Source organism: Dermacentor andersoni, chromosome 8 (genome assembly GCF_023375885.2).
Source record: "Dermacentor andersoni chromosome 8, qqDerAnde1_hic_scaffold, whole genome shotgun sequence".
In the NCBI taxonomy this organism is placed as follows: domain Eukaryota; kingdom Metazoa; phylum Arthropoda; class Arachnida; order Ixodida; family Ixodidae; genus Dermacentor; species Dermacentor andersoni.
The window spans coordinates 20,774,665-20,796,241 of NC_092821.1; the positions used below are offsets into that span (position 1 = coordinate 20,774,665).

The 21,577-nt window shown below is 45.4% G+C and overlaps 1 protein-coding gene across 3 annotated transcripts in view; it reads left to right on the forward strand.

Moving 5' to 3' along the window:
* LOC126526617 (uncharacterized) overlaps window positions 1-21,577 on the forward strand; it is an 84,954-nt gene that overhangs the window by 33,528 nt on the left and 29,849 nt on the right. The window contains exons 3-5 of one of the 3 annotated variants that reach the window (XM_055068259.1): window positions 4,935-5,183; window positions 8,428-8,466; window positions 9,433-9,702. In XM_055068259.1, coding sequence (XP_054924234.1) covers window positions 4,935-5,183; window positions 8,428-8,466; window positions 9,433-9,702 — 558 coding nt within the window. The remainder of the gene's footprint in view (window positions 1-4,934; window positions 5,184-8,427; window positions 8,467-9,432; window positions 9,703-21,577) is intronic. The other 2 variants (XM_050174484.2, XM_050174485.3) reach the window with 2 other exon arrangements.

Below are 21,577 nucleotides of genomic sequence, written 5' to 3' on the forward strand. Positions count from 1 at the left end.
CTTACGGAAACCATGTTGGCAGCAATCTAGGATATTGAAATCGGCAAGGTATGCAAGGTATGACAATATGTTCTAGTACTTTGGCACCTGTACTAAATAATCAAATAGGTCTATAGTTACAAACATCCAACTTATTACCACTTTTGTGAATTGGAACAATTTTCGCACACCACCAAGCAGATGGGAAGCAGCCAATAGAAATTGAAGACTGGTAGGTAACTGTAAGGTATTTAGTGGCCCACTCCGCATATCCATACAAAAAACTCATTCGGAATGTTATCAAGCCCTGGACTCTTCTTACTATCAGTGTTCAATATGAGACTGAGATTTAATACACCCTGTTCATTTATTTCAATGTCATTCATGGGGGTATTGGGAACTTCAGTAAAATTAGGTGTGGAGCCGTCATCTCTAGTGTAAACGGCAGTAAAAAGAATGTCAAGAGGCTGAGCTCATTCTAAAGTATTAACCATACTGGCAGTGCAAGATGAGGGATTGACGTATCTCCAGAATTTACTGGGAACACTTGTGAGGAATGATGCCAAGGTAGTGTTGAAGAAGTTAGATTTTGAGTTTTTGCTAAGTTGCTTCAATTCCTGGCTCGTATTCTTGATAACATTATTGGTTTGTGGGCAACCAGACTGCGCAAGCACCTGACGCCTTCATTTTAATCTTCTGTTTACATGATAAATGTCTCTGGTTTTTCATGGTTTTCTTTTTCTAGTGTTAAGACGATGCGGAACATAGGAATTTCTGCAATGTTGAACCACATTGGAAAAACGATCCCAAAGTTTGTCAGCGCTCTCACCAGAATGGCACATGGTAATGAAATGTTCAAATGATGAGGCAAGGTGATCTAGTATGCATACATCATTAGCTTCTTTAAAATTCGGGATAATCCTTCTCAATCGGTCCTCAGAGATTCTTGCATCAAGCCTAAGACATGTGATAATCATTTTGTGGTCATACATTCCATCCTCAACCCAGGAGATAGATAGGGACGGAATTGCTCAGAAAGAAATACAAGATCTAGGATAGAGGAAGTATCCACACATACCTTAGTATGTTCTGAGACAACTTGGGATAAATTAAAGCAGAAGGTTAAATTAAGCAATTCTTCACAGGTCTGAGGTTCACATGAGCCAGGATCCACCTATACCCAATTGATTGTAGATAAATTAAAGTCGCCAATCAAGCATATATTATCTTTCTGACAAGAATATTTTTCCATAAAAGCTCTAAACTTTCCCATTATGCTATCGTAGAGCTGAGAGGCCTATAAAATGCTCGAGTAGGATACTTTCTAACACGTTTAATTTGTTCAGTATGCTACGGGCATTAAGATTTATGATCTTGAAACAGGCAAGGCCATTTGGATAAAGTCGCACACCCCTGCTTATCGAAAGATCTGAGCACGTATACAGTCTGACTTTCGTCATCCCAAGCATATACGGTTTTATTAATTTTTAACTTGTCAAAGATGAGCTTGACTCTAGCACCCCTCTTTTTTTCCTTGACTGCTGAAATGTGTTTTTCTTTAACCTTTGAGCAACTGATGAGCGCCTTCTTTCCCTGAAATCAGCAAAGCACAAGATAACTGGCCTGTTTCTTCCGTTTGTCTTCTTACCAAGCCTGTGGATATGTTAATTCGAGTTCAACTTGACTTTCAGTATTTGATCAAAAATGTCAGAATTTAATTTGTGCATGAGATCTTCATCTGTTTCTTTGTCTGCTTCAGCGATTTCTCTAATTATAAGGTTATTTCGCATTGAGTGATTTTCTGTATCAATTCTTTTAGCCAACAGGCAGATCTCGCCATCAAATTTACTCACAGCACAGTCAAATACTGAAAGTTGCTTATAAACATCGTCTATGGATTCAATTTTTTTTCAGTAGCTTGAAGTATACTGTCAACCTGCTAGAGGGAGGTCTCTGATGTTGCTTGCTTCTCTCTAATTTCCGTCACTTTCGCAAGTAGTTCTTTTTGAGACTGTGTGAGCTGCTCAAGCATGTTATTGCTAGATCCTGGGTTTTCTTCGATATCCCCATAAAATTTCAGTAGCAGGCTTATTATGGATAAGCATTCAGTGACACAACAACCAAGGGTGCGTGGACACAGCAGCACTAATAAGCAGATGTAATCACTGCAGAAATCATATTTGCTTTTACCAACCTGCACAAGAAGCGGAACTTCAGGTGACATAGTCGCGGCGGTGCTGCCGTGTCCACTGCTGGTGAATGAAGCCGGCATCCCTTTCAAAGGTGTCGGTCAGGTGATCACACAGGCATCTGTTGACCTCACTCTACGAGAAAGGTGGGCGTGACTCGTATCATCCACGTGCAGTACGGCTTGTGTGTCTAATGTCGAAGGTGCGTTGATCCTGACGCCCATGTGCAGATGCAGCAGAGCGCTGTGCCTGAAGACACGTCCATCAAATGGAAAAAGGGCACCGTGAACGATCCAAAGCAAAGACATCCGTAGAACGCCTGCACAAGAAGCAGAACTTCAGGTGACATAGTCACGGCGGTGCTGCCATGTCCACTCACATGTGGCAGATTACCTTTATTAAAAGAAGGTGTGCAGATAGCGTATATACATGCTCTGCTGTGGTGACAACCATGTGTTTCCTGCCACGGCCATGCTAGAAAAGGGTATAAAAGCCATGCTGCTCGCACTTCCTCCCCACTCCTCTCTCGTGCGCGCTTGATCACATCACTGTGAACTCGCTCTCTTCCCACCCACCTCGATTCCCCTCGCTCGCGTGAGAAGGTACTGGAAAGCAGCTTTTATCAAGTCATCATTTTACTCGACTCCCCCTTACACACTTTCACTCACAGCCAAAGAACACAACATGCGGGGTGCAAAAGTATTTTATGGCACTTTGAATTCGGGTGGAACATCGCACTGCTCCACTTTGGGGTTTGTGCGGCACGTGATTTGAGAGGTCTGTTCGCAAGCAGACGCTTGTAATTCAGCCATTTCACCATCTGCATCTGCGGAAGTTTCCATTTATTGTCTAGGTATTTCTTCGCAGTGTCAGTGAAATTTCATTTAATTGAAATTCTATATAAACAAACCTCATTATGTTGAGCCTTTAAATACATGGTGTTCCATGGACAAGAAGTTATAAAAGTTAAATGCTTCATTATATTGAGAATTTTGTTATACGAAAGCTTGTTATATCAAGGTTTAACTGTATATATATTTAGTGCAACTAACGGTGTTCTAGTGCAGACCGCCGCCAGTTGCATTTCGTTCCTTGAAGAGACAGGGTGTGTGTCGAACGAGCTCTTGAAGAACATTTTGCAATGTGGTGAATGGGGTTTATATCATGGATCCGGGTCTTCAAAGAGGCGTGACATAACACTAACATAATTCTTTCGTATCTGCCGCGACTGCATATTTACCACATGGCAGTGACAGGTTCAAGTGAGTGACATAGGGAACTTCAAAGCCAAAATCAGTCTTTTAGGCAACCTGTGCCCACAAAAGATCGTCAAACTAGGCATTCATATTGGCAACCCTGAGAACTCTTGTATAGTAACCAACATTGAGAGTGCATGTATCTTGTGAAGAGAGGAAAGCACGTGAATTCATATCATATGCAAAAGCAAGCAAAAGGCATTGCAAGCAAAGGACACGTGGCCACATGGTAGGGGCAATAAAGAGACACTTAAAAAAATGCAAGTCTGATAAAGCATTCTTTAAAAACTTTATTTGTATGAATGTTACGGTGATAGGTTGATTATTGAAAGAGAAAGCCGTTCAAAGTCCCATTTTTCAATTTGACGTTGTAACCCAAGTGCCAGTGCGCGATTGTAAAGTCGTGAATTTCAATAGCAGGTAGGTTTCATGTAGATCCGTAAAAGTTCCTGAAACTTGTTCATTTCAGTCTTTGGCTTCTTCATAATACAGCATACTTGATCTTTGTCAATAAATAATTAGCTGTGCTTGAGCAGGTGCCATTAAAATCTATGACGTCATGATGAGCTGGTGCAAGGACTTCAAGGCAGGGTCCTGCCTTTTTGCTTCCTTTCCGCTTTATCCTGATGATAGCAGCGGCTCTTTTGATATTGTAGAAGGATATTGTACTAACACAGGTAAATAATATTTCTATATGAGTGATCAATAGGCATTACGGCATAAATGTTTTCTGCTAAAGTTACTAGAGAGAACTTGGATACTGCAGTTTTTCAGCTACCATTGCAGCAAAGGGTAGTGCATGGATTTGATGCTTTTAGCCTTGAATGCTGTGATGCCTCTGCAATGGTTCATGCTTAGTTGTCACTGGATGGAAATAATAAATTGGTGCTGTGGTCCTTCAGAAAAAATGAAGAGACATGTGACCCACTGGTGCATGTGAGACAGGAATCTGAACCTTGTGTAGCGAACCTGGCACCTCCCCTGAATTTCCTGTAATGTTTACAAATTTCGGCTCACTTTTCAACACTATTACAAATGTGTCAAGCTCTATGAAAAATACATTCTGTTCGGCAAAAGGTTCCGTTGGAAGTCTTCTGATGGTGAAAGAACCCCAGTGTACTTGCTCGGAGCAAGTTTATACAGATAAATTTCTGAAGCAGGCAAATTTGGCAACAGCTAAGTCGCTGAAATAGCCAACTGAAAACGATGTCTTGCTTTTCAGTCTTAACTGTTCCAAGTTTGTGTGCTGTGTCTGAAAGTAAAGCATGGTTATTAAAGTGCAGATGTATCCCTCAGAAGACATGTGTTCAGAGCAAGCTTTAATAAAAATGCACGGTCTTCCCTCCCCCTCTCTCAACAACCATCGGTAATGCGTATCCAAGCTTCTCAAAATTTTAATGTACATGGGCTTGCAGGTGTGTTGTAAAGTTGCTGCTACATCAAACGCATCGAGCACTTGACAAGCTTGGGTCATTTGTAGCCCTGTTACGCTCCTTCTTTGTCTTTCTAGGCTCGCAAGGCAAAACTTGTCTCGGCAAAAAGCATCTCGTGCCATCCGTGATGGAGCAGCTTGTTGCAGCCAAAGTAGCTCGGATGGAACCAGGCACTCAGTCTGAAGTCAAGGCAGCTACAAAGTCCTTGTCAAGTACCGTTCACGCTGCTCCTTCATCCGTGGAAGACAGCATGCTGAATTCGTCGAGAACTGTGAATGTACCTGAGGTCTCCTTGTGTCCAAACCCAGAGCTGACTAAGAAAGAAGGTGATTGCTGTCTTGGTTTTAAAGGGGGCAGGCAGATGTAAAGTTTGCGGATTCTATCATTTACAGTTGTTTATTGGTGAGAGCAGCACTAATTCATCCAGTTTGGTGAAGTATTTAAAAAAAATTCAAGTTTAGTGTTTGAAAGATATAAGGTTCAAGTTTATAAAGATTATAAGTAATTTGGAATTTAAATTTAAGATTTAGATAAAAGTGTAAGGTTATAAGGATTCAAGTTTGGTGGCTAAAGGATATTAGTGGAAATGAAAAATGGTTAAAGTTCTCTCCTCAATTTTCACATGTGAATCGCAGTGCCGGTATGTTGGTGTGTCATTACAGATTTCAAAGAAGTTCAGCATGTTTGGTTCATCATGCAGGGTAATGCTTATTTAGCTCTAACCTGTTAACTGCAATAGAATCTTGAAGATATGAATCTCTTCGGATACGCAAGAAATTCATATCACCTAAGAACTAACAAATTGTGAAATTGTTCGCGGCGATACAAGGGGTGACCTGGTCAAATTTTTTATATTTTATATATATATTTTTTTATTTGTAAGAACTTGCTGTATCTCATGGCAAGATATTACGAAGAAATGCACAGGGGAACTTCAGACACTTGCACCTTTTTAGTATGTCATCTTCGAAATTGAGAATGAAATCGGGCTTGGGCAGGTGCTGTTTCACCACTCATCGCACGGTTTTCCGCTGATGCAATGCCACCATCTTGGTATCGCTGTAAGCACGAGAGATCAGAGGGGGAGTGACTTAGGTGCCCTGGCAACATGAATGGGACCAGAACATCAGCACGCCGGCTTTGCCAGGGATCGTGCGGTGACTGGGTCGTTCATATCACCTGCCGCAGCACAAAAGATGGTTCACAGCATTCAAAATTCAAGACGTCAGCTAATGAACTTGAGCTGCAACTCTTCAACAATTCTTATCATCCCAAAAATTAGTATCGGGCGTGATCGCATCACTGAAACTCTACTGAAGTCCCAACCAGTCGTTGTCCAAATCGCTTGACATCATTAGGAGCTAGCACAGGAACTTCGAGTACATCCTCCATTTTAATATGAATAGCATTTTTGACATTGTCGGGCTAGTTTGCTTTTTGGCTATATAGCTATCTTGCGAACAATGTGGGCCGATTCCAAAAGTAGTGCAGTCTAAAATGTGGGCCCTTCACGTGGATAATGCCCCGTGGTATCTGCTGCTCTTCAGTGAACCTCTTTTGGTGCCAAATTGGGTACGTGCCAGAGGGTATGCGTGACTCTGCAATGAACCTCATTGATTTGGCTTGCTGTCTATGTGCCACTGGGTATGCGCTGACTTCGGGGTGCCGGCACCAGAAGGTGCAGCATGTCCAGAGGCGAGCTGCAAGAGAGGAGCTTGGCTGCAGTACACGCCTCGTACATGACATGTCTTGGCTATTTGCATACTTGGGTAGTCAGTAATAGACGAGTTCTGCACTTTTTTTGCTTGCCAAGGCACCACTTAAAGTATGATTGATGCTTCTGGCATTCCAGACGTATAGTTTACAAGATTAACTTAATTAAAAAGCCTCCTCCTACGTACCTTCCTTTAGTTACATTTTTGAAATTTGCCCACATGTCATGCATGCCACTCAGTTGCTCAAGTTCCGTGTATCACGCTCAGTTTTCCTTGTAATGTATGTATGTATTTTCAGGAGTGCTTCTACTCTTGTTTGCACATTATGCTTATCGTACTCGTTGCACAGCAGTTGCTTTTTTTCTGGCCTGCAGATCACTGAGGCATGTCTGCTGTCATATTGCATCAGCCCAGCTCTATCTCAATTTCAGTATTCAAGATATAAAAAAAAAATAACTCTTTTCGATAGGGGTACGTTAATACCGAATACAGTAGTACATTTCGTATCGATATTGTGTCGAATACTGGAAAATTATTCACAAAATTCTACAAATTTTTGGGCAAGAAAACACAGTGGTGCACAAGCTTGTTAAAACTCCTAGCATTGCATAACAAGAATGTAGCATGTTATCGGTAACCTAGGTACATAGAAATCAAGATACTATACAGTACGGTCTACTCTTATACGGAACACCGAATTAGTGAGCCAGCACTTGTTACAGCTCGGTTCTAGTATGTGAAAGTCTGGAAAATGTTTTTTTATCAATTGAATTTCTGTTGAACAGAATCAAGTGTATTTCTTTCCCACTGAAGCTAACGAATTAGTGATATTGATCTGTGCTGAATACCAACAGGTTCTCAGTTTAATAGTGGACCTGTTTTGCATCAATCCTTTAATTATCGGATAAGATGTTTTGGTTACAGATATTTCTCCAATGTGCAGAAATTCTGCCCCAACTTTACGGCAGGTGGGTTATCATAAGGCCAATCTGTGCGACAGGCGAAATGACCGTGCATGACATGGCTCGATCACTGCTGATGGTAAATAAAGAGCAGGTGCTGTCCGTGCAGTTTCATTGTCAGGTTCGGCACGTGATTTGTCAAAGATTCTGAAATCTAGAATGACATGACAAGTTTGCACCACACCAGGTAGCTCATCAATTGTTTTCAGTCCCAAGATCATGCTTGCAGGTTATGGTGGCAGCTGCTGAAGTGGTATGAAGTTCGTCGCCGCATATTCAACACGATCCACATGCCTATTGGCAGCTACTAATCAGCCTGATCTTTGCACATGCTTTTGCACTTTACGAAATACATGCTGCTGTTGTTGCTGTTACTGCTGTCCATGTCACGTTATCATTTCAATCGGTTCTGTGGAACCGGATGAACTTTGTAACAACATAGCTGGCCCTGGCCGACACAGCATCATTGCATGCAATCTTGCATCGGGCCGACGTCGGGGAGGGCTCGCACTGACAGTCTGATGCCACTTCAGTTGGGGGTGGCTCGCCTGTGGTGTTCTCAGCGCTCCATTTGCGCCACTAACGAAGTGAAAAGCTCGTTTGGGCAGCATCGAGCATGAGCGACTCCATGGCTCACGCAACGTGTGGCACTACGTGGATCTCCATATAGATTATTCTAAAAATCGAATAGTAGATGTTCGACTCGTGAATTGAATTATTTGAATGTTCACTAGTCGATTCACCTCGGGGTTATTTCAGTATTTGCACACCCCTACTTTTCGGTGCTTTGTTGATGCATGCAAAAAAGGGGCATAAGTTGTTTCAGACATAGAACAGTACACAGTTTTCGAAAAAAGTTTCTAGAGGGAATTGATGCACTGTATTGTTTACAGATGCTGATACCATGGTGGTTCAGCCAGCATGGGGCACGAGTACGTGGATTTGTCTAAACTTCCTCTTTCTGGCTTGCGACTTTGGAAACTGACAATTTCCAACATGGTATTGCATTTCTGATGCAGTACCTTGTTGCAGTTATTGTAACTGTCAATTATGTGTTTACTTCCTTCATGGGTTTAGAAAATATGATTGCCCAGAAAGTTGGAAAGACCACGAGTAATAAATAATGTGTAACCTGAAGCCACCAAGAAGACAATTTCTTGGTGCTTCAGGTGACAGAAGAAACAAGAGAAAAGAAACCAAAGCATGGCATGCATGCTCCACCAGCAGTTGCACGACAGTGTGATAATTGGCAACATTGTTTACAACACTCATTCCCATGGTAGCCCAGCAATCGCAGCTCCAAAGTCCCCTCTACTAATTTATGTAGAAAACTGTGGTACCATACAACCTGCCTGAACACTCTAACCAATTTAGAAACATCTTCAGTCTAGTGACTATAGTAAGCGGATTTCTGGTTTAAGCCATCAAGTGTTCTATGAAAATTGTTGAAAATTGCAGAATTGAAAAAAAAAAAAAAGCTTGTGTATAAAGTTTACAACGCTAGCTTCACATTAAAAATGGATGTTACAACACTAAACTGCATTTAATAGTACATGTAAAGTGGATGAAATTAATGTATTGTGCACCCTTAAATGTAAGCCATGAATTTGTCTGCTCAAAAGATGCAGTTTACAGAACTCCAATAGTATCTGTTTTTGGTGCGGAGTTACAGATTTTTAAAGTTTGTGCTTCAATTTTTTTGAAAATCATAAGTTTTCTGGAATTTTGTTTGGAAATTCGAGAGCCTAAATCAACATTTTGCTTCCTAGAGTCGCAGTAATTTAGCATTCTTTCATTTAGCATTCATTCATTGAAGTTGAAGTTGAGCCTGAGCTGAAGTTTCCTTCTAAGTGCTCTGCCTCTGTAATGTTATCCTTCATGACATTGCTTTGCCCCAGTCTCGCAGGGCAGAAAACGTACCAGGAGCAAGCGGCAAGCAAGCTCTGCCATGAGGCAGCACGTCATGGCCAAAGTTGCTCGATTGCGAGCGGGCATGCAGGACAAAGTTGAGGCGGCTGCTAAGTCCACATCGTGCTCCATCAGAGCTGGTCCTACATCTTTGGAAGGCTGTGTGGAAAACACCTCCAAGAGCACGCAGGCCACTGGAACTTTGGATGCATCCGAGGTTGCCTTGAATGCAGAAATGGAGGAGCCAGCTGACGAGAAAGGTGAATGCAGCCTTGCTTTTCTTTTTTAATTGCAGATTCTTTAGTGCAATACTTAAAATGGGCAGCACTTGTTATACCCTTGGCCAGAGCCTAGTGAGGTTCTAAAGGAATATATGCAGGCAATAGGTTATGAAAAAATGCAGACAAGATACACGAAATTATTTTTTCAGCAACCACTATTGGTGCAGCACTGTCTATGTTCATTAAAACAGGTCTCCATACAATATACTTTTGATATAACTGACTATACTTCTTGCGTAGTTTGGCCTGCCTGTAATATCCCTGCAACAAAACAAATTCTACTTTTAATACATCCGGTTACAGTGGACTACTGGCTACAACAGACTAACTTTTGGGCTAAATTTTGTGTAGATACAGTGCACATAACATTGTAGTTTGCTACAGTGGTGTGTGCAGGTGTGTGTACTTGCATGTGTGCACAGCAGTGTGCCACATACAGCTTTTCCCAGCTGCTAGCCGATAGTGTAAAAGTACACTTTCTCTTGAGTTTACATACATACACACATGTCATCTACACATTTTAGTTTTATGTGCTGAAGCTTGGGCAAGTTTAGTGTTACTGTCACGTAAACGTTAATGCCTGGTACGCTTCCTTGAACAGGCAGAAAGAACACATGAACGCAAGGTGCAGCACACACACAACATTAATTCGATATGGACTTTTAACAACAGGAACATACGGTAATGTTCACCACTTATTTGCAAACGGACTGCGTCCTCCCTTGCTATGCTTTACGCTCGCACTATCGCGTTAACCAACGTCTGTGCTGCGATCGTCTATACGCTATAGTAGGGGCGCTTACAGTACCGGTTCTGTTTGGGCCGGATATCGACGTCCCCCGGTCTGTGGTCCGTCATTGCAATGCGGTCGTCTTCAGTCGTCGCTGCTGTCCGGCGTCACCGATGCCCCGGCTGATGTGACGAAGGCACAGTCACTGAGGAGCTGTCGCGCTCCGGCAGAGCGGGGCTCGTGCCGGCTGGCGCTTTTGGTGCGCGCTGGCCCAGCTTAGTTCGGTGACGGTGACTGGCTGCAGCCAGCCTCCGCGCATCTACGTTCAGCGGCGTAAACGCTGACGTGTCCTGGCAGGTAGGTCCAGGTTAGCGGTAGTTCCGGGAACGTCGGTCATCTGCTCGCCGAGCCTGGTACTCAGGCGAGACGTCGATGCATCGCCTAGGTACTGGGGCAGGACCCAGAGAGGCGATCTCCGGCCATCTTCTCCTGAAACGCTGCGCCCCGGCCACCACGTCCTTCTCTGCACGTGCCCCCTTCTCCAAGATGGTGGTTCCACACGCTCGCTTCACTCCCTCTTCCTCATCTTCTTTCTTCGTTTATGCTTATCACTCCTGACAGTTACTCTTAAGTGGGTTCTTCTTGGCGTTAGTGTCACTCACAAGTTGCACTTGACACTTGACAGGATCCACTTGCCAGAATGTCCATTCCGCAAACTTGGTTCACTTATATAAACGTGCTTTGGTCTCAAAAGTAGCAATGGTAAATATAAAAAACAACTGCACACAAATGCTATTGTTTTTCTCCTATAATATTGTTACGTAAGAAGACGCCGATGAAAAGCTATATACAAGTATATTTACAACGTAATACGCCGCACTTGGCCAGGATGCAACAGCTCGTGCTAGCCTCCAATCGTCGTCGTCTTCTTACTGCTCGCCTCTTCGTCATTGGAAATACTATTCCGTATAGCATTATCCCTGGTGGCAAAAGTGTCGTCCCGGAGAGACGAAAGGCCGAACTCGGAAGCAGTGTAGCAGGCCTTGAGCCTACAAATGTGCACGACATCACTAGATGCCAGAGTAGATGACGAGGTTGAGCTCACAGGAGCAATTTTGCACGTCACAGGTGTCACCTGGCGCAGCACGCAGTAGTGCCCTGTGTATCGCGAAAGGAGCTTTTCTGAAAGTCCGACGTGACGAGAGGGCTACCACAGGAGCGCGAGCACACTAGGCGAAAACTGTACATCACTGTGGCGGGCGTTGTACTGACGCTGCTGAGTGGTTTGCGAGTCCGTCAGTCGAGCACGGGCAAGCTGGCGTGCATGGTCGGCGAGGGCGATGCCGTCATGCGCATACTCGCTTGTTGAGATCGCAGCTGGAGGAAGTGCCGTGTCAAGGGGCAAGTTCGGTTCGTGACTGTAGAGTAGATAAAATAGAGAGAATTCGGCGGTGTCATGCCGAAAAGAATTATAAGCAAATGTGACGTAAGGAAGGGCAATGTTCCAGTCATGGCGGTCCTTGAAAACGTACTTGGACAGCATATCGGTAACAGTACAGTTTAACCGCTCTGTCAGGCCATTGGTTTGAGGATGGTATGAGGTAGCCAGCTTGTGTTGAGTGGAGCAGGAACGCACACTGTTGGCGATAACTTTCGAGAGGAAGTTACGACTACGGTCAGTAAGCAGCTGTTGCGGGGCGCCATGAAGTAAGATAATGTCACGCAAGAGAAAGTCCGCGACGTCAGTGGCGCAACTGGTAGGGAGAGCCCGCGTGATAGCGTATCGGGTGGCGTAATCAGTTGCAACGGCTACCCATTTGTTCCTAGAGGATGATGTGGGGAAGGGACCGAGGAGGTCTAATCAACACGAAAGAACGGTTCCACAGGGACGGTGATCAGCTGGAGATGACCGGCAGGTAGCACTTGAGGTGTTTCCCGATGCTGGCAGGTATCACAGGCAGCAACATAGCGTCGGACGGAGTGAGCGAGACCAGGTCAATAGAAGCGGCGGCGGATGCGTTCGTATGTGCGGGTTACCCCAAAATGTCCTGCAGTGGGTGCATCATGCACCTCAAAGAGCGCAGTCTGTCGTAGCTGTTTTGGCACTACAAGAAGAAGATCAGAGCCGTCAGGTAGGAAGTTCCTTCGTTACAGAATGTCGCCCTGGAGGACATATCAGCGAACGGATGCATCGGTAGGTGTAGAGCGCAGACGCTCGATGATTGCTCGCAGCGATAGGTCTCGGTACTGCTCATCGGTGATGTTAGCGAAGGCAGACACAGAGAAAATGCCGTTGGTGGTACTACTGTCGGCGTCGTCAGGCTCGTCTACCGGGTAACGAGACAGGCATTCAGCGTCCTTGTGTAGTCGGCCAGATATGTAGGTTACAGTATACGAATATTCTTGGAGGCGTAAGGCCCAGCGACCAAGTCTTCCTGTAGGATCTTTCAGTGAGCATAACCAGCAAAGTGCGTGATGGTCTCTGACAACGAAAAAGGGTCGGCCATATAAGTATGGGCGGAACTTCGCAACCGCCCAAACTAGGGCCAGACACACATGCTCAGTGATGGAATAGTTGCGCTCAGAAGGTGAGAGGAGCCTGCTGGCGTAAGCGATAACACGGTCGTTGCCGCGCTGGCGTTGTGCCAGTACTGCACCAGTTCTGTGACCGCTGGCATCAGTACAGGCTTCGGTAGGTGTAAAAGGATCGAAATGGGCCAGAACGGGAGGCGTTGTGAGAAGGTCGAATAGATGCGAGAATGCAGAGGCCTCGTTATCGCCCCACTGGAAAGGGGCGTCTTTTTTCAAAAGCTTGGGTTAGTGGTCGTGCTATGGCCGCGAACTTTTTCATGACACGGCGGAAGTACGAACAAAGGCCGATGAAGCTGTGTACATCCTTGACACACTTCGGAACAGGGAAGTGTGTAACAGCATGGATCTTGCCTGGGTCCAGTTGCACTCCGTTTGTGTCAACGAGATGCCCAATGACGGTAATCTGGCGACGGCCGAATTGGCACTTCGATGCGTTGAGTTGCAGACCGGCTCGACGAAAAACATTCAGGACTATCGAGAGGCGCTCGAGGTGAGTAGCGAACGTTAGGGAGAATACTATAACGTCGTCCAAGTAGTACAGGCACGTGGACCATTTGAAACCGTGAAGAAGGGAGTCTATCATGCGTTCAAAAGTGGTAGGGGCGTTACATAGACCGAACGGCATCACTTTGAATTGATAAAGACCGTCGGCTGTTACAAAAGTGTCTTCTCGCAGTTGAGATCGTCCACGGCAATCTGCCAGTAGCCAGAGCGGAGGTGAATAGAGGAGACGTAGCGAGCAATGTAGAGGCAGTCAAGGGCGTCGTCAATCTGAGGTAGGGGATACACGTCCTTTTTGGTAACCCTGTTAAGGTGCCGATAATCCGTGCAAAAGCGCCATGAGCCATCCTTTTTTACCAGTACAACAGGTGACGCCCAGGGACTACATGACGGTTCTATGATGTTCTTGGTAAGCATTTTGCGAACTTCTGCGTGAATAACTTGACACTCAGCCGGTGACACTCGATACGGGTGGCAATGAATAGAAGGGGCATCACCGGTATTAATGCGATGTTTAACAGCTGTAGTTTGGGCCAAAGGACGATCGTTAAAGTAAAAAATATCAAGGTGGGAAAACAGAACGCGGTAGAGCTCACGAGCGTGCTCGGACGGCATGTCGGGCGCAATAATTTTCTGTAAGTCGGCGATGGTACAAGTTGCCGACTGCGATGGTAGAAGAGGATCAGCTGAATTGTCGACTACTGCAGTAGATGCTATTGAGTGATCCTCGAATGAGCAAAGCTGGGCCAGAGGCATCCTGCGTGGCAGCACTTGTGTCATCAAGTCAAAATTGACCACTGGCAGGCACACGCAATTCACCCTAATAGATAAAACGGTATGAGCTACTGTGATCCCGTGTGTAAGTAGGACATCTTGCACAGGAGCTGTGATGTAGTGACCATCGGGCACTGGTGGGGATGACACTAAGTCAACGTAAGTCAGTGCAAAGGTGGCAAGCGAACGAAGTCGACGGAACTGAGGTGACTGGGGTGTGGTTCAGCGGGATCCAGAACAGGCAGGTCAAGGCAGAGAGTACTGGCGGAACAATCAATGAGAGCAAAATGTGCGGAGAGTAAGTCTAAGCAGAGGATGATGTCATGGGGACAGTGGGCGATGACTGTGAATAGCACGATAGTGGAGCGATCGTTGATGGAGACGCGTGCGGCACACATACCAATTACAGGGGCTGTTCCGCCATCGACGACATGGACAACAGGAGTCGGGGCGGGCGGGATTATTTTCCTCATCCGGTTGCGTAGGTCAGCGCTCATTATCGACAAATGCGCCCCAGTGTCTACAACAGCAGATACAGAAACACCATCGACTTGCACGTCAAGAAGGTTCAGATGAGTGGGCAACGTCAGTGGAGGATTTGGCGGCGTAGGGAGCAATGCAGCATCACCTCGAGGCGCTGCATCATCTAGTTTTCCGGCTGGGAGCGGCGTCCAAAGGAGTCGGTGAAAAGGAGCGACTGGGCTGGGGAGGGCGAGATTGTCGTCGTTGGGGCGAACGTGAACGAGAATAGGGGCGGTTCGGCGTAGGAGAATCAGTGGCGCCATTATCGGAGCGTGCGGAATAGGGATGAGAAGGGCCACCTGAGGGGCGAGAGTAGGCAGTATAAGCAGACCGGGTCGGGGAAGTCCAGCAACTGCGACAGTGCCGACAAATGCGCCCGATTCGAAGGCAGTGAAACAAATGGGCTTGTCGTCAGCAGTGTGCCATTCAGATGGGTTGCGGAAACGTGGTGGGTAAGAAGATGCGGAACGGTTGCAATCGAAGAAGCCAAGTGGGTATCAGGGCGATGGATGGTGTGGGCCAAGCAGATGGTGTGAAGACCCATGTTTTCGAACTCCTGGAGGACAACTGCGTGGATCAGTGAGACCGTGACTGCAGGTGCGTTGGTGGGGCTGGAGTCGAAGGCAGCCGGATAGGCGGCCTCAATCTCATGCCGGACGATTCTGGTAATATCGCCAGTGCTGTTGGGACTAGGAGCATCGGCACAGGAAGATGTTGCTGGGGTGTTGGGAAAACGGGCAAACTGCTGGCCGATACGTCGGCTTTTAGCGTGTTCCAGGCGGCGGCACTCTTTTATAACTGCATCCACCTTCGCGACGTTGTTGAATGCGAGGAAGTTGAAGGCGTCATCGGCAATGCCTTTGAGGATGTGGGAAACCTTGTCTGACTCAGTCATGTGGGTGTCAACTTTGCGGCACAGAGCCAAGACGTCCTGAATGTATGTGACATAGGGCTCTGTTGACGTCTGCACACGGCTGGAAAGCGCCTTCTGCGTGGCCAGTTGGTGACCATAGGGGTTGCCGAACAAGTCTTGGAGCTTTTGCTTGAGCGAATCTCAACTGCTGAGCTCATCTTCGTGCGTCCGAAACCAAACTCGAGGTGTGCCACCGAGGTAAAAGACTGTTGGCGAGCATGATAGTAGGGTCCCACCGGTTATTGCGGCTGACGTGTTTGTACAGGCTGATCCAGTCCTCGACGTCTTCCCCATCTTTGCCCGAGAATACGCCAGGATCATGAGGAGCAGGGAGAGTGATGTAGGTCGTCGAAGTGGCAGCAGGTGTCGGAGGCGGCTGAGTCGAGTTGTCATCGCTGGGAGCTATGAAAGAAGGCTCGACGTACCGTCCACTGCGAAGCTCCGTGACGAGGTACAGAGAACGTCCACCTCCACCAGATATTATATGTAAGAAGACACAGATGAAAAGCTATATACAAGTATATTTACAATGTAATACGCCGCACTTGGCCAAGAGGCAACAGCGCGCGCTAGCCTCCAATCATTGTCGTCTTCTTACTGCTTCCCTCTTCATCATTCGAAATACTTTTCTGTAGCAATATCTTGACAACACTTTGTTATGAGCACATGAAGCCAACAGATAATGAAGGCAAACAAAATGTGGCGGAAATTCTTTGTAGTTCTTAAATTGACATGTAAAAATGATATGATAAAGGGAAATGAAACTGGATGAAAAAACAACTTGCCCCTCATGGGAGTCTACCGGTGACAATTAGTTTCTACATCCAGTTTCATTTCCCTTTTGCATATCATTTCTGCACTTAAATTAATAACTAGAAATAGTTTCCCTTATGTGTTCCTTGGCTTCATTATTTGTTGACGCTTCCGGAGCAGCATTTCTGGCACTGTGCAGTCAAGCTTGGTATCTTTGCACAGGGCCAAGAACACTGTCTGCCCTGTACTTTGATGCATCCAGCTCTCATTCTCTCTAGTTCCCATGCAAGTGAAAGTATCTCTGAAATTGATGGGCCAATAATACCACCCCATGGCTGTTGGTGCAGCAAACTATTACCAAGCAATCCAGCATCAATAATTACTTCAGTTATTCCTGCTACATGAAAAGTAAACACAGCATCCTTGTGTCACGCAGTTCGATCCTTCTTTTTCAGAGCTTTATTCTTTTCGAGTAATTCAAAAATACATTTAATTTCAAGATTTCTTGCGGTCTGGTGGACTTCGAATTACCAAGGTTTTACTGCAGTATTCGGAGCCCAGAAGCAGAGACATGCCAGTGTAGCTTCTGTTGTAAACAAGCTTGGTGAATGCACACAACTTGCACATGCCTAACTGCCATTGTGGCAGATACTGTGCCAACAACAGAGGCTTTAGCAGCCATGTGACCACAACTTCATCAGATGTAGTTTGTGCTTTCAAGATGAAGGTGAGAGTACTTTCGAGCCCTCTGAGCTTGAGTGCACCACCATGAAAGAACTACAGTAGAACCTCATTGATATGTTCCTGCTGTGTACGTTTTCGTGGCACCAACGTTCGCAATCAAGAACACAAAAGATGACCCATTAAAGTTATGTTCATTTTTTACCTGTTCATACGTTCCTGAAAAATGCAATTCTTCGGAACTAATGTTCAGTTCATCGCCAAACTGCGATCGTAAGATAAGTTTTCCGGCTGCTAGATCTTATGCAAACAAGAAACTGCAAGGCGCGCAACCGAGAACAGTATATAACTGCCCACCGTGGCAGCTTCCCCGCAATACTCACCCACTCGTCTCTCGTGAAAACGCCAGCGTGCACTCAGTTTCTCATTTTGGCACCAGCAAATCTTCTCCAAGGTCGTTGCATGCAGCATTCACAGCTGTCACCGCCAATGCTATTGCAATGAGCATCTTTACTTATCGGTTTCACAACGTGTGGTGCCATTGGAAGCGTAGCGCATGCTTTTAACAGGCCAAAACCGAAACGGGCTGCCATTCCCTCATGCAGACTGCAATCGTATACGTTTTCCAACCACTAGATCCCATATAAACGAGAAAAGGCACAAGGCGTGCTCGATCGAGAACAGCACAAATATAGCCGCCAGTCTCACGTGAAAATGACTGCGTGTACTGTTTCTTATTCCGGTACCAGCAAATCTCCACCCGGGTCGTCGCATGCCGCATTCACAGCCATTGCCGCCGAACCTATTGTGATAAGCATTTTCACCTATCTGTTTTACAGTGCATGGTGGGTAGTGCCATTGGTAGTGTACTGCATGTCTTTAGTAGGCGATAATCCTAATGCATCGCCGTTCCCTGCTGCAGGTGGCATGATGTGGCCATCACGTTTCGCTTCAGCGGCATCCGGCGTCGCTCACCAGCTCAATTTTGTCTCGGTTTTCCGTTGCCCTCTTACAATACCACGCAATGGGAGAACAACAAAACACGTCTCGTGCTGCAACGATCCGCGCGATGCTTCGCATTACGTAAGATGTCCGTAACAGTTGAGTCTGTCAAATTTGTTTAGTTACTTCGGATCGTACGTTTCCCGGCTAGTATGGTTTTTCTCGTGATTTTCTCCAAAACGTATGAACGAGCTTCTGCTGTAAATGGGGGTTCTGAGCACTAAGTTTTGACTATAAAGCAAATGTACCGTTACTTATTCCACCATGCAAAGAGCGATGGAACGAAGATTGCTAGCCATAACTTTAAGAGACAGAAAGAGAGCGGTTTGGCTCGGAGAGCAAACTGGTATAGATGATATTCTGATTGACATAAAGAGAAAAAAAAATGGAGCTGGGCAGGTCATGTAATGCGCCGGTTAGATAACCGTTGGACCATTAGGGTTACAGAATGGGTTCCAAGAGAAGGGAAACGCAGTCGAGGACGGCACAAGACTAGGTGGAGCGACCAAATTAGGAAATTCGTGGGCGCTATTTGGAATCGGTTGGCGCAGCACAGGGGTAATTGGAGATCGCAGGGAGAGGCCTTCGTCCTGCAGTAGACATAAAACAGGCTGATGAGGATGATGATGATGATGATGATAATGACCTTCACTCAACAAGAAGCACTTCTAGCATTTGGTCAGCAGCCATCACTGCAGAGGGAGCTTGCCCATATACATGTTGTTTGTAAGTGCTTACTGACGAGATACTATGACAAAATTCAGGGTATAATGAAGCAGTTAACTTTTTACAACTTTTTGTCCAAGACACGTGTATTTTCTCCGAGCAGGAGAATCACACATGATGCCAGATGGAGACTCTGAAGACTAGTTGTGTGCACCTTGCTCACAGTGGCAACATAGGCTACGTGCCCCCAAGAGCTTATGCTGTCATGGTTCCTAGACATTTAGCATGACAATGCATTGTCCATATGAGCAGACGTATAACAGGCTATATAAACATCCACTAGCCAAAATGCTAGTTAGTTCCTTAGAGAGGCTAATGCTAAGTAATAGAAAAATTTACCTTGCCACTTAGGAGTACCAAACAAATTCCCACCCTTTTGTGACTCTGGGATGTCAAATATACACTAAATGCTGTCCTGTGGGCTGAACTACTACTAGCCAGATTGTGCTTTAAAATCAAAGATGTGCTTTCAAAGTTTTAAAATTTTGTCACAAAATGCTGTATTTCAAAATCCTGCTTATCCCCGCTGTTGTTGCTTAGTGGATATGGTGTTGAGCTGCTAAGCACGAGGTTGCAGGATCGAATCCCGGCCACGGCGGCTGCGTTTTGATGGGGGCGAAATGTGAAAAGACTCATGTATGTACTTAGATTTAGGTGCGTAGTAAAAAAACCACAGATGGCCAAAATTTCTGGAGTCCCCCACTACGGTGTGCCTCATAATCAAATCGGGGTTTTGGTTCGTAAAACCCCATAATTTAATTTTTGAGCCTGTTTACACTTGTCATACTGACACAAATAATTTTGAGTCTCTATTTGCATGCAATTTTGAGCAGAAGGAATGTCAAAGCTCAACAGATACAGTTGCAAACCAATTTTTCAAATTAGCTTCATTATCCTGACTAACTAGCCAGAAACTACCGCATTCATGCATGAAGTTCCTGCACAAACAGAATTCTTGTATATGTGCAGATGACTCCTAACTTATGGCATCCTCGTAAAATCAGCCCAAGGTGCCTTGTAAAACCATAATAAACCACAAACCATGGTTTGTGAAAAAAAAAAACATGGTTACCACAGTTTACAGGGCTCCTCACTAGGTCTGGCCATTTTGAGCTGACGAGCACAGAGCATACTTTGAGTGATAACGATCATGTCTGCAAAGTATTACATTGCTACGCACCGCGGAAAGACCTGAAATTTCAAATCGAATGCTGTTTTTTCTTCTCCTCGTGGCCGCCACGCTCCAAGCCAGGTGGTGACATAGTCGTGTCCCTGTGCCTATGTAGTCATGTGTCTGCAGTGTGACGTCGCTCGTGGTGTCGCGACTTCGAGAATTATTCAAGACATCTGTTATCTGTGTGATCTGTTGTTTGAATTGACGAATTGAAGTTTAGAGAAATAATAAAATATGCAAACGGAATGTCTGCATGTTTTTTGCTTTAGTTCGCTCCGAAAGAAGAGAGATGTACTTCCACTTTGTGTGCTTGTTCCCACAGTCATGCAGTCACATGTGCAGGTACTGAAACTATGCCATTTTCTACCGCGCTCCAGCGCATGATCATGCTCTGCAATCTGCTGGTTCAGCCTCAGTATTCGTGTAGCACGGAATTATGCCGCTAGTCATGTTTCCTTGTGCACAGCGTGCGCTGTGTGAACGAGACAACAGCTCGCGCGTGACGCCGTCAGCAAAAATGGGTAGCGAAAAAAAAGAAAGGCGGGGCCTGTGTTGTATGCGTCACGTGATCCTCGAGGTCTGGTATGGGAGGACCCAGGGAAGGAATTTCACTTGCCAAGGCTAAGTGGGGCGAGTGGAGAGGGCGTCTTGCTTGGCAGCGGAGCCCGCCTGCTGAAATCATGGGTTCGCGGCACTGAAATATTTCTATCTGGGCTATTAATGAGCTGATTCGAAAAATTTTTGCGGAAGAACGCTCTCTAGAGGACATGTAACAACTTCCAGCGTATAACCAAAATTTGCTATGGGGCCTGGTGAGGGGCCCTTTAAGGACACTGTATCAAACCATGACAAAGCATAGCTTTACACCACAATTTGACATGTAAAATTGCTGCCATTGCGAGTTAAGGTGCTAGTACGGAATTGCGATTTCACAGCATATAAAAAAGCCATCTATTCTTAGAAAAGCTAAACATTTCATGCGCATTTAGGAGTTCCATTATTTAGATAAGTGCATGAGCATATGTAGCCACTGAATTAACAGTACTAATAAAGGCCTGAGCTGAGGAAGTGTAAGAGTAAGGATTAAGATTACTATGCTAAGGTAATGTTCAATAGCATGGCAGGAGAATGAGAATTCGTGATTGGCAGTCAACCTCTAGAATGTGTGCAAGAGTGTTTATCTAGAACAATTACTCACAGGGGGACCCTGATCATGCTCTTTGGCCATTTCTAGCCTTCGCAGCTTAAAACCTCGTGCATCATCGTCATTAAAATAAGGAAATTTATGCGAGAGTAAAGGTGGGTTGGAGTGCGCGCATAAGGCAGGCATTACCAAATCATGACCGGCAGCTTACCGGTATCCTTGAAAAGAAAAGTGTGCAATCATTGCATTCCACTGGTACTAACATATGGGGCATAAAGTTGGAGGTGAACAATGATGCTCGAAAATAAGTTAATGGACATGGAATGTGCAATGGAAGGAAAA